The 17,850-nt window shown below is 36.4% G+C and overlaps 2 protein-coding genes and 1 long non-coding RNA gene across 3 annotated transcripts in view; 2 read left to right on the forward strand and 1 right to left on the reverse strand.

The window, feature by feature from the left end:
- scn4ab (sodium channel, voltage-gated, type IV, alpha, b) overlaps positions 1–7,736 on the forward strand; it is a 29,361-nt gene extending 21,625 nt beyond the window's left edge. Inside the window, exons 20-25 of the mRNA XM_048197626.1 lie at positions 1,663–1,944; positions 2,048–2,101; positions 2,229–2,366; positions 2,450–2,554; positions 2,692–2,962; positions 4,506–7,736. Coding sequence (XP_048053583.1) covers positions 1,663–1,944; positions 2,048–2,101; positions 2,229–2,366; positions 2,450–2,554; positions 2,692–2,962; positions 4,506–5,743 — 2,088 coding nt within the window. The 3' untranslated portion in view covers positions 5,744–7,736. The remainder of the gene's footprint in view (positions 1–1,662; positions 1,945–2,047; positions 2,102–2,228; positions 2,367–2,449; positions 2,555–2,691; positions 2,963–4,505) is intronic.
- Positions 7,737–12,276: 4,540 nt separating this feature from the next.
- LOC125272641 lies at positions 12,277–16,209 on the reverse strand. Its single transcript, XR_007185900.1, has 3 exons — positions 16,130–16,209; positions 15,504–15,641; positions 12,277–13,003 (listed from the first exon to the last, which is right to left on the reverse strand). It is a non-coding gene; the product is annotated as an uncharacterized LOC125272641 (long non-coding RNA).
- On the forward strand, positions 15,059–17,660 carry gh1 (growth hormone 1). Its single transcript, XM_048197635.1, has 5 exons — positions 15,059–15,277; positions 15,525–15,664; positions 16,121–16,237; positions 16,675–16,836; positions 16,973–17,660. The coding sequence occupies exons 1-5, from the start codon at positions 15,268–15,270 to the stop codon at positions 17,174–17,176; spliced, it is 633 nt and encodes a 210-aa protein (XP_048053592.1). The 5' UTR covers positions 15,059–15,267; the 3' UTR covers positions 17,177–17,660.
- Positions 17,661–17,850: the final 190 nt, after the last annotated feature.

Raw genomic sequence — 17,850 nt, forward strand, 5'->3', positions numbered from 1 at the left:
AACTGCCGTTATCAATTTTTTTTAATCTATTTTTTTCCTCTTTTTGAAAGTTGTGAAAACACTATTGTGAAGTTTTTCTTTTGCTATTTGAGTAAATGGAAACACAAAAAAATATATTTAAAGGTGCCCAAGAATGCTTTTTCACAAGATGTAATATAAGTCTAAGGTGTCCCCTGAATGTGTCTGTGAAGTTTCAGCTCAAAATACCCCATAGATTTTTTTTTTAATTAATTTTTTTAACTGCCTATTTTGGGGCATCATTAACTATACACTGATTTTGGCAGCGCCGCCCCTTTAAATCACGTGCTCCCTGCCACACCAGCTGTCGACTATATTACAGTGCATTTACAAAGTTCACACAGCTAATATAACCCTCAAATGGATCTTTACAAGATGTTCGTCATGCATGCTTCGAATTATGTGAGTAAAGTATTTATTTTGATGTTTACGTTTGATTCTGAATGAATTTGAGGCTGTGCTCCGTGGCTAACGGCTAATGCTACACTGTTGGAGAGATTTATAAAGAATGAAGTTGTTTATGAATTATACAGACTGCACGTTTAAAAAAATAAAAATAGCGACGACTCTTGTCTCCATGAATACAGTAAGAAACAATGGTAACTTTAACCACATTTAACAGTACATTAGCAACATGCTAATGAAACATTTAGAAAGACAATTCACAAATATCACTAAAAATACCATGTTATCATGGATCATGTCAGTTATTATTGCTCCATCTGCCATTTTTCGCTGTTGTTCTTGCTGGCTTACCTTGTCTGTGCACAGATCCAGACGTTAATACTGCCTTTCCTTGTCTAATGCCTTGAACATGGGCTGGCATATATGCAAATATTGGGGGCGTACATATTAATGATCCCGACTGTTACGTAACAGTTGGTGTTATGTTGGGGCGCGCGTTTTTTCCGGAAGTCTTTTAAACAAATGAGATTTATATAAGAAGGAGGAAACAATGGGGTTTGAAACTCAATGTATGTCTTTTCCATGTACTGAACTCTTGTTATTTAACTATGCCCAGATAAATTCAATATTTAATTCTAGGGCACCTTTAATGTATTCTCTCATTCACCGCTATAGAATTTTACCCAACTATGACGACTTCCACTTCGGAGAAACCCGGAAATGTGACAAGGGTCTATTGTTAGTCCTCCTTATTCTCACATTTCTTCTGGTTTATTCTTCTATTGACTATTTATCTATTTCGTAGCTTTCATGTGACATTCATATTCCAGGCTCATCTGCTCGCCTGTATATAATATGCATCATCAATAAGTTGTATACTGAATTTGATCTTTTAATATCACTTAAACATATGAAACCACGTTTCACGTTAAGCGTTTTAGAATGACCCGCTGTTTTAGTGATTAAAATACTGCAGCAGGTGCTGTATATGGATCACAAGTGCCCAAAACTTGCATTTTGTTCACATATTTTTGTTTTTCTTCCTTTTGAGAAGTGATCTAAATATTTGTGGTTTGAGACAGCCTGTGTTGCAGTTCTTTGCTGTTTTTGCCCTCCAGGTGTCCACATCAGTCACATAACTAAAAACTATGAATAATTTTGAAAGTTGGCTATTGAATCCTAGTAAATGTTAACGGTTTAAGGTTGGGTTCCAAGCTCTCACGCTGTCAATATGCATAGGTTGTGGTGAACGCCCTGGTGGGGGCCATCCCCTCCATCTTCAACGTTCTCCTGGTGTGCCTAATCTTTTGGCTCATCTTCAGCATCATGGGAGTCAACCTTTTTGCTGGAAAGTTCTACTACTGCTTTAATGAAACATCCGAATCAGTTTTCCTTCCCTCTGAGGTCAACAATAAGACTGATTGCCTGGAGCTGGCTGAGGCTGATCCAAATGTGCGATGGATGAATATGAAGGTCACCTTTGATAATGTAGGCATGGGCTACCTCTCCTTACTGCAAGTGGTGAGCATTGATATTAGTCATCAAATTTCTGTCCTGTGTAAACAGATGTGAACAGACTGATCTGCAATGTCAAATATGCTTAAAAGTACACTTTGCTTTTCAGGCAACATTTAAGGGATGGATGGACATCATGTATAGTGCTGTGGATTCCCGTGAAGTAATGTTGATTTTAACCATTAATTAAGAGAATTATGACTAGTTGGTTTAGTTGGAGTTGGAGTCTTATGTGCAATATTGTTTTCCTGCAATACATGAGTGATTCCTTAACAGTGTTCTCCTTGCAGGTTGAAACGCAGCCGGACTATGAGTCAAACCTCTACATGTACATTTACTTTGTGATCTTCATCATTTTTGGCTCTTTCTTCACCCTCAATCTATTCATTGGTGTCATCATTGACAATTTCAACCAACAAAAAGCAAAGATAAGTGTCGGAAATGGGTCTTCTTCATCTTTAGTGACACTAGAACGCTTTATGCCCTGGAATAATTGTCTCTGTGCCTATACTTAGGAGGAACAGACATCTTCATGACAGAAGAGCAGAAAAAATACTATAATGCCATGAAGAAACTTGGCTCCAAAAAGCCACAGAAACCAATTCCAAGGCCTACGGTAATATAAACGTTTTCCTCAGATTGATCTTTGAAATGAACAGATATGTTATTATTTTTAAAGTACTAACTGCATCTTCTCTTCCTCGGAATGCTCTTCTCCCTTATATGCTGCCTGGATATATCTGATGTGTGAAGAACTGCTTCCAAGGCTTGGTATTCGACCTGGTCACCAAGCAATTCTTTGACATCTTCATTATGGTGTTGATCTGCCTGAACATGATCACCATGATGGTGGAGACGGATGACCAGACTGAAGAGATGGAAATTATTCTGTTCTTTATCAACTTTGTCTTCATCGTGCTCTTCACCGGGGAGTGCATTCTCAAGATCATCGCCCTGCGCTATCACTACTTCTCCATTGGGTGGAACATTTTTGATTTTGTGGTGGTCATTCTTTCAATCTTAGGTAAGACTGCTTTATTAATAGTAATGACTAAGAAATCATGAAGTAGAAAATTGTTAATGGGTCAATGACAGGATGCTAATTTTTTTGTCCTATATATAATAATTTAAATTCAAACGGAATTCACCTTCTATGATTTTCATGATGAGCATTTTTTTTTTTTTTAATTAAATAAAATATTTTTTAATATCATATTGAAGACAAAAGCCCCATTAAAGGAATTTCAGTTTTTGAAAATGAAACCTTAGTAGGTAATCTTTTTAAGCTTTTTAAAGTAGGTATTAACATTTGAAAAAAAACATGTGTCAAACAATAAAACATGTGAAAAACAATAAAACAGTAAAATATATAATTGAGTGTCGAGGTCTATAAGCCTCTTAATTTGACTTTTTATGACACGACAAGGTTAGTTCAGACTGTAAAATGCCATTTGGTTTAACTTCCCAAAAATGTGAATATATATATATATATATATATATATATATATATATATATATATATAGCTTCTTTTTAAAAAAAGATTTATTCAAATATCACACTTAAAATATTAAAGGGTTAGTTCACCCAAAAATGAAAATTCTCCCTCATTGTCGTTCCACACCCGTTAGACCTTCGTTCATCTTCGAAACACAAATTAAGATATTTTTGATAAAATCTGATGGCTCAGTGAGGCCTGCATTGTCAGCAAGATAATTTACACGTTCAGATGCCCAGAAAGTTACTAAAGACATATTTAAAACAGTTCATGTGACTACAGTGGTTCAACCTTAATGTTATGAAGCAACGAGAATACTTTTTGTGCACCAAAAAAACAAAATAACTACTTTATTCAACAATATCTAGTGATGGGTGATTTGAAAACACTGCTTCATGAAGCTTCAAAGCTTTACAAATCTTTTGTTTCAAATCAGTGGTTCGGAGTGTGTATCAAATGATCTCAAACTGCCAAAGTCACGTGAACCATTGAAATTTCTAAACATTTATGACGTAAGTGTTTTACTGAAATCATGTGACTTTGGCAGTTTGATACACGCTCCGAACCACTGATTCGAAACAAAGGGTTCGTAAAGCTTCAAAGCTTCATGAAGCAATGTTTTGAAATCGCCCATCACTTTTTTTTTTTGTGCACAAAAAGTATTCTCGTTGCTTCATAACATTAAGGTTGAACCCCTGTAGTCACATGAACTGTTTTAAATATGTCTTTAGTAGCTTTCTGGGCACCTGAAAGTGTAAATTATCTTGTTGGAAATGGAGGCCTCACTGAGCCATCGGATTTTATCAAAAATATCTTAATTTTTGTTCTGAAGATGAACAAAGGTCTTATGGGTGTAGAACGACATGAGGGTGAGTAATTAATGACAGAAATATTGGGAGAACTAACCCTTTAAGGGTGGAAGGTAAATATGTTATTACTTTTGACTTGATTTACATGAGGCTTGGAAATGCCCTTAATGTTTTTATTATTATTGTAGATTAGATTATATAATTATCTAATTGATAATAATGGACCATAATATTTCCTTGTTAATTCTTTGTCGTCTCACAGGTCTTTTGCTGGCAGACCTCATCGAGAAGTACTTTGTGTCACCTACGCTGTTTCGTGTCATCCGACTGGCCAGAATTGGCCGCGTCCTGCGTCTCATCCGGGGTGCGAAAGGAATCAGGACGCTACTGTTTGCACTGATGATGTCACTTCCTGCCCTCTTCAACATTGGCCTCCTCCTGTTCTTAATCATGTTTATTTTCTCCATATTCGGCATGTCCAACTTTGCGTATGTGAAAAAAGAAGCAGGCATCGATGACATGTTTAATTTCGAGACCTTCGGGAACAGTATCATATGTTTGTTCATGATCACGACGTCTGCCGGCTGGGATGGACTGTTGTCGCCTATTCTCAACAATCCGCCAGACTGTGACCCGGACTTGGTGAACCCGGGATCGCCTGTCCGGGGAAACTGCGGGAATGCCGCGGTGGGCATCGTCTTCTTCTGCAGCTACATTGTCATGTCCTTCCTCGTCGTAGTCAACATGTACATAGCCATTATCCTGGAAAACTTCAATGTAGCGACGGAAGAAAGCAGTGACCCCTTGTGCGAGGACGACTTCGAGATGTTCTATGAAACCTGGGAGAAATTTGACCCCGACGCTTCTCAGTTCATCGATTACAACAGACTGTCTGAATTCTGCGACACGCTGAAAGAACCCCTGAGAATCCCGATACCGAACACATTGAAGTTGATCACAATGGACCTTCCCATGGTCCCTGATGATAAGATCCACTGTCTGGACATCCTCCTGGCCCTCACTACCGAGGTGCTGGGTGATTCTGGCCAGATGGATGCCATGAAAGCAACTATGGAGGAGAAGTTCATGGCGAACAACCCCTCGAAGGTTTCGTACGAGCCCATCACCAGCACTCTCAGACGTAAGCAAGAAGAAGTGGCCGCTTCGACCATTCAAAAAGCCTACCGCGCGCACGTTCTCAAACGCTGCCTCAAACACGCCTCGTATATGTACAGAGAGAAGACAGACTCAAAGGGAAAAGAAGAAGAGGCTCCGGAGAATGAGGGAATGATTGCTAAGAAAATGAGGTATCTTTATGGAGATCAGGACATTGAGGAAAACAAACCTGTGGGTTTCTCTTTCTCTCAACGTGGGAAAACACAGCCCTTGGCTCAGCGTCCCCCGGTGAAGGTTCAGAGGGATGTGGTCTTGCACTCTGCCCCCTTTCCACTTCCTGACTCCTCAACCGCTGCGGAAAAGTTGAGGGAGTCCATGGTGTAGCAGGTTCAAGCCATGGTGAACACTCAACCTTTGGAAAGCCCAACAATACTGAGACCCTTCAGGAGAGGGTTTCTTCAGAGTTATACTTTGGCACACAACAGCCAGTATGAAAGAAATTCATTGAGTTAGTATGGCGAAGATTCTTTGCGTATGGCTAAGAGTTGTAATCAGTAAAAGGCTCCTCTCAGTTTGTCTAATGGCACTGGAAATGATTGGGCTCTTAGTGCAGACATCAATGATTTTGACGCCCAGAACCTGAAATGACCCCATGACTTGTCATGATAGCCAGAACAGACTAAAATAAATCCTGTTTTAAGAGTATATTACAGATCGTTTTTGTAGTATCTGACTTAATTGCATTTAAAAATTAACACATATTTGAGATTTAGACTCATTTTACTTGCTTTCAACTCTAGCATTCAAAATAAACATATTGTTCTGATTTTGCACTAACAGTTAAATAAAATTAACACTGGCAACCTGTTATTCAGAATATTAGTTTTAATAGTTCACTGTAAAGACATGTAATATTACATCTTTATACTAACAGCAGTACATTTGGTAGTATTTTAAACCTTTAATCAAATAAAAGCAGAATCTCTAGTTTGCCCAAAGACAAAAATGTCACTACAAGATTAAATTATCCAAGGATATAACTCAGACCATAAAACAAACAGAACTGTAAATGTGGATTCTGTAATGCTTAACTTGCCTAATGAGCCTTTCTCGTGTGGAGGGTGTACTTGCAAATTGTTAATTGCAAGTATAGGTCATTTTTACTTTATTTTGAGCCAGATTTGTGCCATTGTGTCCTGAATGTCTGGTTGTTCAGCCCAGCCATGTAGTGCATGATAATGGGCATGATGACACAATATACAGAGATTGTTCTGTAGATAATAAACTATGCAAAGGAGTATGCTTTGTACAGGTCATTGTATGTTGGAAAAACTACATGTATGAATGGATGTATCAGGGTCTGAAGGGGGAAAAAAAACTAGCCAACTTAGCATATTGCATCCTTATTTTTATTAGCATTCTGTGGAGACTGATGTTCTATGGACACAGTCTGCTATAATGCCTCCAGAGAGTCAGACTCAACAAGACTGACCAAATGTGCCTTGTCAGACTGTTGGCATCCCCATCGTGTTTCACTGTATCTATACTCATCCAGCATTTACAGTTAAATTGTGATGATCAACATTTAATTGCAAAGTTAACAATTTATCTTTCTTTCACAACCGATTTAACAGCTTTATTTTGACTGCCAGGTTAAAAGGTTTAAATGTTTTAGGAAGTATTTTCAGTTGCTTGTCGTTTCACATCTTTTTTTTAATTGAATTGGTTAAACATTTTGTAACATGCACTGGCTGTTGAAGCAACCAGTTTATTTAAGCCCCCAAGCTGAAAGTGTTAGAATAAGCACTTAATTAAGCATGAAGCTTTGGTTGCTTACAAACTCTTTATTTATGGCATTTCTATCACTTTTTTATATATATATATTTGTGAAATGCAAATCATGAGTGAGGGTGCAAGTAGAGAGATGAGGATTACAAGCGTGATTACAAACAACCTATTCATACTTCAGTTTGTTCATGCAGTAATGACATGATAATGATTAAAATAGGAATGCACATAACTGAATACTTTTCAGAAAACCTTTTCATTTATCATTGATTTTATTAATTAAACTAAGACAAATGAATAGTAATATAATACAAATCAGAATCCACTTAATGTTTTGCATTGATAAAATCCTTGTTGATTTATTATTTAATTTTATAATTGTCACAATTAAGAAATTTTAGTATTTTTAGATGGTCTTTAATGTTCTGCTTATAAGTACTAACACGCTGTTTACTGAATGTATTGACACCTCACAGTATCTGAATGCATGTTATGGATTATGTAACATTTTTCAAGTACTGAAATATTTGTAAATTTTATTGTATATTCTTTCTCTGTTTACATGACAGAAATAAACTCGTTTTTTGAATCTTTGAGTTTTTTTTATGTCCTAACAGTATGCAATGACAAAAAATACAAGTTTTCATTTGTCTTTAGAACATTTGTTTTAATCTCACTAGTGTTTTATTAAATGTAGTTAAGCGAGAGTAAAGGTAAGAATTATAGAATATAAAAAAACTGAATATTAAAAAAAGCTTTTTAATATACTTTTTTTTTTCTGTTGCTAAATTGTCCAGCTGATATGGCAAACATGCGCCACCCTGTGGTCAAGGTACTTATTATTTATAGTACTGAGCTGACTTTAAACAGCAATGGTTTGTTAATACATTATTTTATTTTTAGAGATTGAAAAATTCATTTGGATAGTCTTACTGCAGGATACACTTTATACTGCCACAGTTTTTTTATTTTTTATTTAAAGAAATAAAATAATTAAAGGATTAAAAGGGATCAAATATTAAATGTTTAGCCACTTATATCTTACCACAGACACACTCTTTCACTGTAAAAACTAAAAGTGTCATATTTACTCGTCTTCAGTGAATAGTAAGCCCCGCCTTCTTTTATCTGATTGGCCATCATTTTGACGTTGGCGAGCGCTGTTAGACCGCTGAGGCAGACCAGCCTAAAAATGTTACTTTTTAAACTGTCTGTCATCCTAACAACAAACAGAGCAGTGCATAATGGAGAGCAGCATTAAGAAATATCAAATTATAGGGGGGACAGTTTGGCCATTTCCAGTTATTGGGGGGGAATTGTCCCCCTCGATGCCTATGGGGGTTACGGCAATGGCTTCCAGTGCACTAAATACCCTGGTCAAAGTATATCTCATACACATTCAATCTCATACACTCATACTCAATACATGCCGCTCTCTCTGGACGTAGTATAACTGCTGCGGCATCCCCTGGATCACAGCCGCCCAAGTTCCGTGCATGCAAATCAGGTCATGGGTCAGCTGTGAAGCGTGACCTCAGGACAGACGGTCAGTGCGTTCTCAGTGCATCTCTTTCACTGATGAGTGGAAGCCGAGTGGTGTGAATATGCTCATTTATTCTCACTGCCGTCTGAGTGACGGAGTGACTTACTGGAAAGAATATTCTTGAAATAAACTCTCATCATCACCAAAACTAGATGTTTTAAACCAAATGTGACTTAAATGTATGTTCAAAGTTTTGTGTTTTGGTAATTTATCATCTGTAAAGAAATAACTAGAATCATAATACTCTTACAATAACATATTTAATATTTACTTGCTTTATTTTTCTTTCTATCTAATTTTATTCGTATTGAATAAATATTAATCATACACATATTTTGATTTGTCCACTTATGTTGTTTTCCTATAACTTTTTGTAAATAGTCAAATAGTCAAATTTTTTATTTATATTATATTAATTTTATTTATATGATATTATATTTATATATTTGTATTATTTTTTTTATTTAATATTTAAAATGCATTTATTTATTTTTTATTTATTTATTTAAATTATACATTTATTTATTTTTAAGGCTGTTTATCGATAGAAACATGCACTGTAAAAAATAAATCCGTAAAATAACAGAAAATTACCCGGACATCATACAGTAATTTATGGACCATTAACCCTAAAATACAACACAATGAAGTGCAAAAACACCTTTAAAAAAAATAAATAAATATGGAAAATGCTGTTAAATTAATACAGCACATTGTGCCCTATTTTTACAGTTTTTTTAGAGTATGGGACAAGACATAATTATGGAGAAAAGATTACCATGAAACATAGGCTAGAACCAATTTCTCTGGACCATGTGCAGAAACACAGAAGTCACAGATGGGTAACTTTTCACAACAAAAAATGTGGGAGTTGTTTCATTAACTGTAATAATGAATACATTACATAGTGCTTAGCACTGTCAGGATGGCACACGTGACCTGAACAACCTTTGTTTGCTACTTTTACAGGCTGAATGGGAATGTGAAAGGCCTGTCCTGGGATTCAGCCTTTATGTAAGCTAAGGAAGCACTGGAGAAGCTTGCCCCATCAACAAGTGGTGCCTCCAAAGCAAAGAAGCCGCAGCTGCCCGGAGAGATGCAACATGAGACGACTGGAGAACTGTGATGAGCAGCTTGTGGAACCGGAGAGTGGGTGGGATGGAGTCAGTGCATTCCAGGGGAGATGTGTAACATTGCCCCCCTTTGAAACAAGAGTTGACGAGAAGTGGGAACAAGGTGGAGTTTGTCTTAAAGGAAAAGAGTTTCCTGAGCACAGCTTATATAGTTCTGTAAATCGTTTAAGGACACAGAAAGACAGGTCTTGTCTTTGTGCAGAAAAGTTATTGCCGCAAGTGCATCAACGATGTCAAAAGTTCAAGAACAGTTTACAACGAAAGGGTCAAAGGTTATTGTGAACATGTAGCAGGTGGCGTCAGGGGCAGGTGCCGCTTCTTTGCTTAAAGGTTGTCAAGTTTATATATTATGATGCTAGCAATATTGTGGGTTCAATTTTACTGTTATGCATACCAGTGGCAAAGAATTTTATGCTTCCATTGAAGCACAAAATGGAAATATTCTCAAATCATTCTATTCACAAATAAAACACACACACACACACACATCTGGGATGATATCAATCAAGCTGGCAGTGTAAAGCGGAAGCGTGTTCTCTATATAGAACTTGTCATTTAAATGTGTCCGGTATGTAAAAGCTGTCTACTTGAATATAGTATCACAGCAGCATTGCGCCAACTCACCTTAACTTGAGATCTCTGTTTACTCCATTAGAATCAGTGATATGATACTAGCTAAGTTATAACCCCAAGATAATTGTAAGCATTCTCTTAAAGGTGCCCTAGAATGCTTTTTCACAATATGTAATATAAGTCTAAGGTGTCCACTGAATGTGTCTGTGAAGTTTCAGCTCAAAATACCCCATAGATTTTTTTTAAATTAATTTTTGTAACTGCCTATTTTGGGGCATCATTAAATATGCGCCGATTCAGGCTGCGGCCCCTTTAAATCCTCACTCTCCCCGCCCCCGAGCTTGCGACTCTATAATACATTGCATAAACAAAGTTCACACAGCTAATATAACCCTCAAAATGGATCTTCACAAAATGTTCATCATGCATGCTGCATGCATGCATCGGATCATGTAAGTAAGTACAGTATTTATTTGGATGTTTACATTTGATTCTGAATGAGTTTGATAGTGCTCCGTGGCTAAAGCTAACATTACACACTGTTGGAGAGATTTATAAAGAATGAAGTTGTGTTTATGAATTATACAGACTGCAAGTGTTTAAAAATGAAAATAGTGACGGCTCTTGTCTCCGTGAATACAGTAAGAAACTATGGTAACTTTAACCTCATTTAACAGTACATTAGCAACATGCTAACGAAACATTTAGAAAGACAATTTACAAATATCACTAAAAATATCATATCATGGATCATGTCAGTTATTATTGCTCCATTTGCCATTTTTTGCTATTGTTCTTGCTTGCTTACCTAGTCTGATGATTCACCTGTGCACATCCAGACGTCTTGCTCTTGTCTAATGCCTTGAACATGGGCTGGCATATGCAAATATTGGGGGCGTACATATTAATGATCCCGACTGTTACGTAACAGTCGGTATTATGTTGAGATTCGCCTGTTCTTCAGAGGTCTTTTAAACAAATAAATTTACATAAGAAGGAGGAAACAATGGTGTTTGAGACTCAATGTATGTCTTTTCCATGTACTGAACTCTTGTTATTCAACTATGCCAAGGTAAATTCAATTTTCAATTCTATGGCACCTTTAATTGTAAGATCTTTAATGCTTTGATCAACATTTCAAGGGGCTTAAAGTGCTACTCACCTTAGAAATAGAATAAGCTATTTCCTGTAAATGTGCAAGATTTCCAATTCATTAGCTACTAACGGACTGTTTTTTTTTTGTACAACCAAAGTAACTGGAAACAGCTTTAAAGGCCCACTGAAGTGCCTTGGAACACGCAGAATTATTAGGGTTGCCAGGTTTTCACAACAAAACCTGCCCAATTGCTACTCAAAACAAGCCATATTTCAGGAAAAAAATCTGAGTTTACGGCAGGTAAATTTCGCATTCCAGGGGCTAAATACGTATCATGTTATTTGGGGTTGATTCAACCCGCGGACATGAAAAACAACAGTGTTAAAGTATCCCAATTCTGCGGGAAATTGTGGACTTCACTGGCATTATTCATTTTGTGTTGACCTAAATTTAACTGAAACAGGAAGACAGGTCAGGACATATCGAAAAGCTCCTCCCCTTTTTTAAAATAGCTAATAGTGTTTAGTTTATATTACAGCTCGGCCAGAGCTTCTGAGCTCGGTAAAACCTCAGTTTCCTTCTAATCTCTAACTGTTTCTCCTCCTAATCTCCTCCATATTGCTTTAAAATACAGCATTCTGTATAAAATTCACATGGGTCTGATACGTTTTGTGGTCTGCGCCGACTCGTGCATATGATCTGCTCTGTGCTATCGTGTCTCTGAACCGGAGCAGACTGTGCTCGCGCTGCGGTTTGCATGACACTAAAATGAAATATATATCCCTTATATAGTGCACTATGTGCCATTTACCATGTAGAAAATAGTAAATGTGTGAACAAGTGGCCAATTTCAGCCACAGCTTCAGCGTCTATTTATAATGTAGGGGGCGGGACGCTTTAGATTCTAGAGACATTTGATTGGACAGAAGATCTGATGAGAAGCTGAAGTGCGTGGTGATCCATTTTAGCCGAAGTGAGAGACTGTAAGTTTTGAATGCTAATATAGTTTCTCCTAAACGCAAATTTTGTTCATAACCTTATTCATAACCTTAAGGCTAACATATTCAACTAAAAATTAATTACAGCCTCTTTAAAAAAAAGAGATCTTGAATTTAGTTTTTGTGGCTAGAAATGAAATGACAAACAAAATCTTGTAATAGGCCTATATTAGTAATTATATTGGCAATTTATTCTCACACAAATCTCTCTGTATTCATAATTATTAAGTTGATATTTAGAGGAAGGATGCTGTTCCTAAATGCACCTGACAGGGTTTTCTTCAGGGAGTATTGGTTTCCCACACTTGACTGACAGGTGCCAAGTTCAGGCGGTAGACAGTCATCAGAATGCCCAGTATGAACAGCTGAGGCATCATGGGGGATTTACCTCAGGCACCTGCTTCCATTCCGATTGTAACCACAGGGTGGAAGTAAGTTACAGTCATCAAATGCTTGTGGTGCCAGTCAGTTCTGTCTAGATGTTTCCCTGGCAAGCTGATCTGAGACCAGAATCTGCTAAAAGAGAGGCTTTTGGTAAACAAAATGCAAAAAACTCAGGGCATAACTACTCATTATCTTATATGAAAGAAATATGATCTTTGTGAATCTCACAAAGAGGTCATATTTTAATCCAAATTCAAAAGAAAAAAAAAGATATAGCCCCATATTTGGCATACAAAATTAAGCATATTTAAGACATTTAAGATTGTGACATTATTTTTATGAAAATTAAGAACATTTCCCACAAAATGTTCATTTGTTTACTGCAACAAAGTATTCTTCTCATTACTTTAATCTCACTCTCATTACTTTAATAAAATCATGTCTGTATACAAAAAATTATAATCAGCAAAAGTTATTGCAAAAAAAATGGAATGAATGGAATTTGCGACAATCGTTTCCTTATTATGATGTATATCCGAGTGAAACAACTTCTTGAACAAGAAAAAAAATGTAGGGTGGGATTTGATTTTGTCTGACAGGAATTGATTGGATGGTTGTGGTTTTCTGTTGCTGTGATGTCATGTGAGTGACAGGCTGTCCCGCCCCTTGAGCCAGTAAAGACATCATCAGATGTGACTGCAAGAGGAGTTATTTTGATTAAAGCTTATGAGGGCACATGAATTAAAAAAAAAAAAAAAGATGTGCAAGGATAAATCATTTATAATAAATACTGAAATATTCCATAAAAATAAGAATGCTCAATTTCATGGCAACTTTAAATGTGCCTATTTGCCATTAACATATAGGTCACAATGCAAAAAAATAAAATAATAATAATAATAATAATAATAATAATAATAATAATAGGCTTTTTTAATGTATAGTTTTTCCTCTTTTTTATTATTATTATTTCCTTTAATTTGGGAGTAAAATATGGCCCAGATGTTTTTTTTTTGACAGATTCGTGAGATTCACCATTCACTATTTTGTACTTTCAGTATGGCTCTAATCTTTTACATGTGACCCTAGACCACAAAACCAGCCATAAAGGTCCATTTTTTAATTTTTTATCATCTGAAAGCTGAATAAATAAGTTTTTCATTGATGTATGGTTTGTTTGGATAGGACAATATTTGGAGATACGACTATAAATCTGGAATCTGCCCAAAAAAAATCAAAATATTGAGAAAATCACATTTAAAGTTGTCCAAATGAAGTCCTTAGCAATGCATATCCACTCACAAAAATAATTTTGATATATTTACAGTTGGAAATTTACAAAATATCTTCATGGAACATGATCTTTACTTAATATCCTAATGATTTGTGGCATAAAAGAAAAATGGATAATTTTGACCCAAACAATATATTGTTGGCTATTGCTAGAAATATACCCGTGCGACTTATGACTGGTTTTGTGGTCCAGGGTCACATATAGCTAATGAATTATCTAACTTTAATTATCCAGGACACACTGCTACTCTTTGTTCCTTATACTGCTAACCTAAAATGACACCCAAAACAGCTATACAGTAAGGGTCAGGTAACTGATTGTATTCTGTTTTTCCCCGAAAAGGGATTAAACTCTTAATGTCACACTGACATTTCACAGCCCCACTACTGCTGAATATTACACAAAGAGCAACAACACGTCTGCATAGGAAAATCATCCCACATCCCCACAGTGACACGTATATGACCTGATTCACTCTCATAATTATTGACAACGTGTCCTTTTGGAAGGAGATGACACCATTTACAGCTTACGTGGTGATGCTACACACATCCTATAGCGCTGTGTGAATGACAACCACTATAGTGATTGAAACATTTAGCCTAAACCCTGGCTTACTCACAGTTCTTGTTTCAGTTGATTAATTCGATTAGCACTGTCCCTGTCAAATAAATAAATTAAATTAAAAATAAACACAACTATAAGCTGAGTTATTTGTAGAACATTTTGAAAATATATAAACCACAATATTTTCCATAATTTCACCAGAATTTTACATGGAAAGACAGTGTTTCTTTCATATTTCTTTCAAATGATACAAAGGATTTAATTCATAGTCAATAAATAAAAAGATGACCTTTCGGCTTTTTCTTAGTGCCAACAACATCATGGAAATTGATATAAATGACCGGAACCACAACACTAATGTTTTTTGTCTAAATACATGTAGCATGCATATTAAAGCAAGGAAACTATCATGTTTCTGATTAGGATGCATCAAAACATGTTCATGCCACATATAAATATCAGTATACCTGAGCCAGGAAAACAAACACTCACAAGCCTTCAACTAAGACTGTAAGAATCTACCCTGAGCGAAATGGCTAGAGGTATGGATGTGATGCTTTCTGTTGAATGTCATTTGTGGATTTAAGACTTATTTTTTAACTCCTTATTTCGTTTAGATGTTTCTTTGTGCTTTCCTCTTACTTGTAAAACTCATAGTTGTAAAAGAGTTTATTGGAGTATGGAAAACAAAAATCTCCAAAATCTGTTTTGATTAATCCAAAATCTTGGTTATTTTATCAGGAACGATGCTGCAGATGTTAAACAAACCTCTTTCTTTTCTTCTCCTAGCATTAGTGCTGTTGTCGGTGGTGCTGGTTAGTTTGTTGGTGAACCAGGGGACGGCCTCAGAGAACCAGCGGCTCTTCAACAACGCAGTCATCCGTGTTCAACACCTGCACCAGCTGGCTGCAAAAATGATTAACGACTTTGTAAGATTCCCATTAAAATCTATTCAAAAATTGCAGATTCTAACCTGTCATTTAGAACAAAATCGATCACACCTATTCAAGTGAAATATGAGTTTAGGACTCAAATTAAAATTCTGTCAACATTTATTTGCCCTCAATTTGTTCCAAACCTGTAAGAATTTCTTTCTTCTGCTGAACACAAAAGAAGATATTTTGAAGAACATGGGTAGCCAAACAGTTGATGGTCCCCATTGACTTCCATAGTATGGAAAAAAATACTATGGAAGTCACAGACATTCTTCAAAATATTGTCTTTTGTGATCAGCAAAAGAAAGAAACAACTTCATGGTGAGTAAATAATGACAGAATTTTCATTTTTGGGTGAACTATCCCTTTAATAAGTGTTCTTTGCATTTCTATCAGATGTATTTAAATGTTATTTGAGTGAGTAAATACTATTTTCCTTTTGTTATCAAGGAGGACAACCTGTTGCCTGAGGAACGCAGACAGCTGAGTAAAATCTTTCCTCTGTCTTTCTGCAACTCTGACTCCATTGAGGCGCCCACTGGAAAAGATGAAACACAGAAGAGCTCTGTAAGTACACAATGTCGTTAATAATGAAACCCCAATCTCTTATGCTTTAGTCAACGATATATAGAACTATGAAACAAATAGTAGTATTGTACATGCATGATGCAAGTGAAATATTGTTGTTGTCTTCACAATTGCTCAAACACCAGATTAAAAGTTCCATCATCACTACACTCTAAAAAAATTATTTTCACTATTTATCACATTTTTTCTTTTGTCAAATCAACTTAATTAATGTGGTTCAGATAACATAATATTGTGAGTTTCTGTTGATTAAACCAATCACCTTCTTGAAACTTATTTTTTAAGTTAAACCAATAATTCTTTTTTCACAGTGTAGTATTTTCTTGCAGTTTGGAAAACAGACCAAATATGGGCAGCATAAGCATCAAAAATGGCTAGTTTTCTGAAGCCTCCAGTATTATTTTTTCTCTCTTCAGATGTTGAAGCTCCTTCGCATCTCTTTCCGCCTCATTGAGTCCTGGGAGTTCCCCAGCCAGACCCTGAGCGGAGCCATCTCAAACAGCCTGACCGTCGGGAACCCCAACCAGATCACTGAGAAGCTGGCCGACTTGAAAGTGGGCATCAGCGTGCTCATCAAGGTGAGAGAGACCAGATTTATTCTAGGCTACTCTTTTTTTTTCATACAATGTGTCTAGTGGTCATACCAGAAGGTATCTTTACGTCTTCAGGGCTTATTTGGATAGCTATGACAATTTGCCATTTGTATCTGCACAGGGATGTCTGGATGGTCAACCAAACATGGATGAAAACGACTCCCTGCCGCTGCCTTTTGAGGATTTCTACTTGACCATGGGGGAGAGCAGCCTCAGAGAGAGCTTTCGTCTTCTGGCTTGCTTCAAGAAGGACATGCACAAGGTGGAAACTTATCTGAGGGTTGCAAATTGCAGGAGATCCCTGGATTCAAACTGCACCCTGTAGATGGCGCCAATGTATTGCTAGCCAAAGCCTGTGCCACACTTTGCTGCAAATCTAAAACCAGTTTAAGTCCTCAAAATCTCCTAATATAATTATTATCTGGTCTTATATATGCAGGAAATGTCAACCAGGCATGGCTAGGTCTGTTCTCCAGCTCCCTCCCATATCTAAACCCTACTTAACACTATTGTATTTATTCTTCTCATTGGGGAGTGCTCGTAAATTAAAGAAATTAAGATCTGATTTAACATTTCACAGTGGTGCTAAGCAATTTATGGAGATATATTTTCAAATGTGCGCAAATCGCTTTGACTCTCCAAAAATGGCTAAAGATGCCTTTTGTCGAAACTGTCATTTGGATAGATGGGTTCACTCCCAACCAGTATGAATGTAAACATTTGTCTGTCTGATAGATTATGTCCATATTATTAGCTCATGCTGTTCTCTTGAAGCTGTGTGTCTTTATCCATTAAAGTTCTAAACTGCATCCAATGTGTCTGCTGTATGACCTGGGTGATTTTTTTTTTTTTCTACCCGTCTCAACATTACACATACCTTACATTTTCAATGCTCGGATATTCAAAATGGACCGAAAAATTACCCAAAGCACTGCTACAGCATTTTGTTAAACCAGGATCTGAATAGGCTAAACTTTTACCTTTAGTTTAATAAATAAA

Source organism: Megalobrama amblycephala, linkage group LG1, assembly GCF_018812025.1.
Source record: "Megalobrama amblycephala isolate DHTTF-2021 linkage group LG1, ASM1881202v1, whole genome shotgun sequence".
In the NCBI taxonomy this organism is placed as follows: Eukaryota; Metazoa; Chordata; class Actinopteri; order Cypriniformes; family Xenocyprididae; genus Megalobrama; species Megalobrama amblycephala.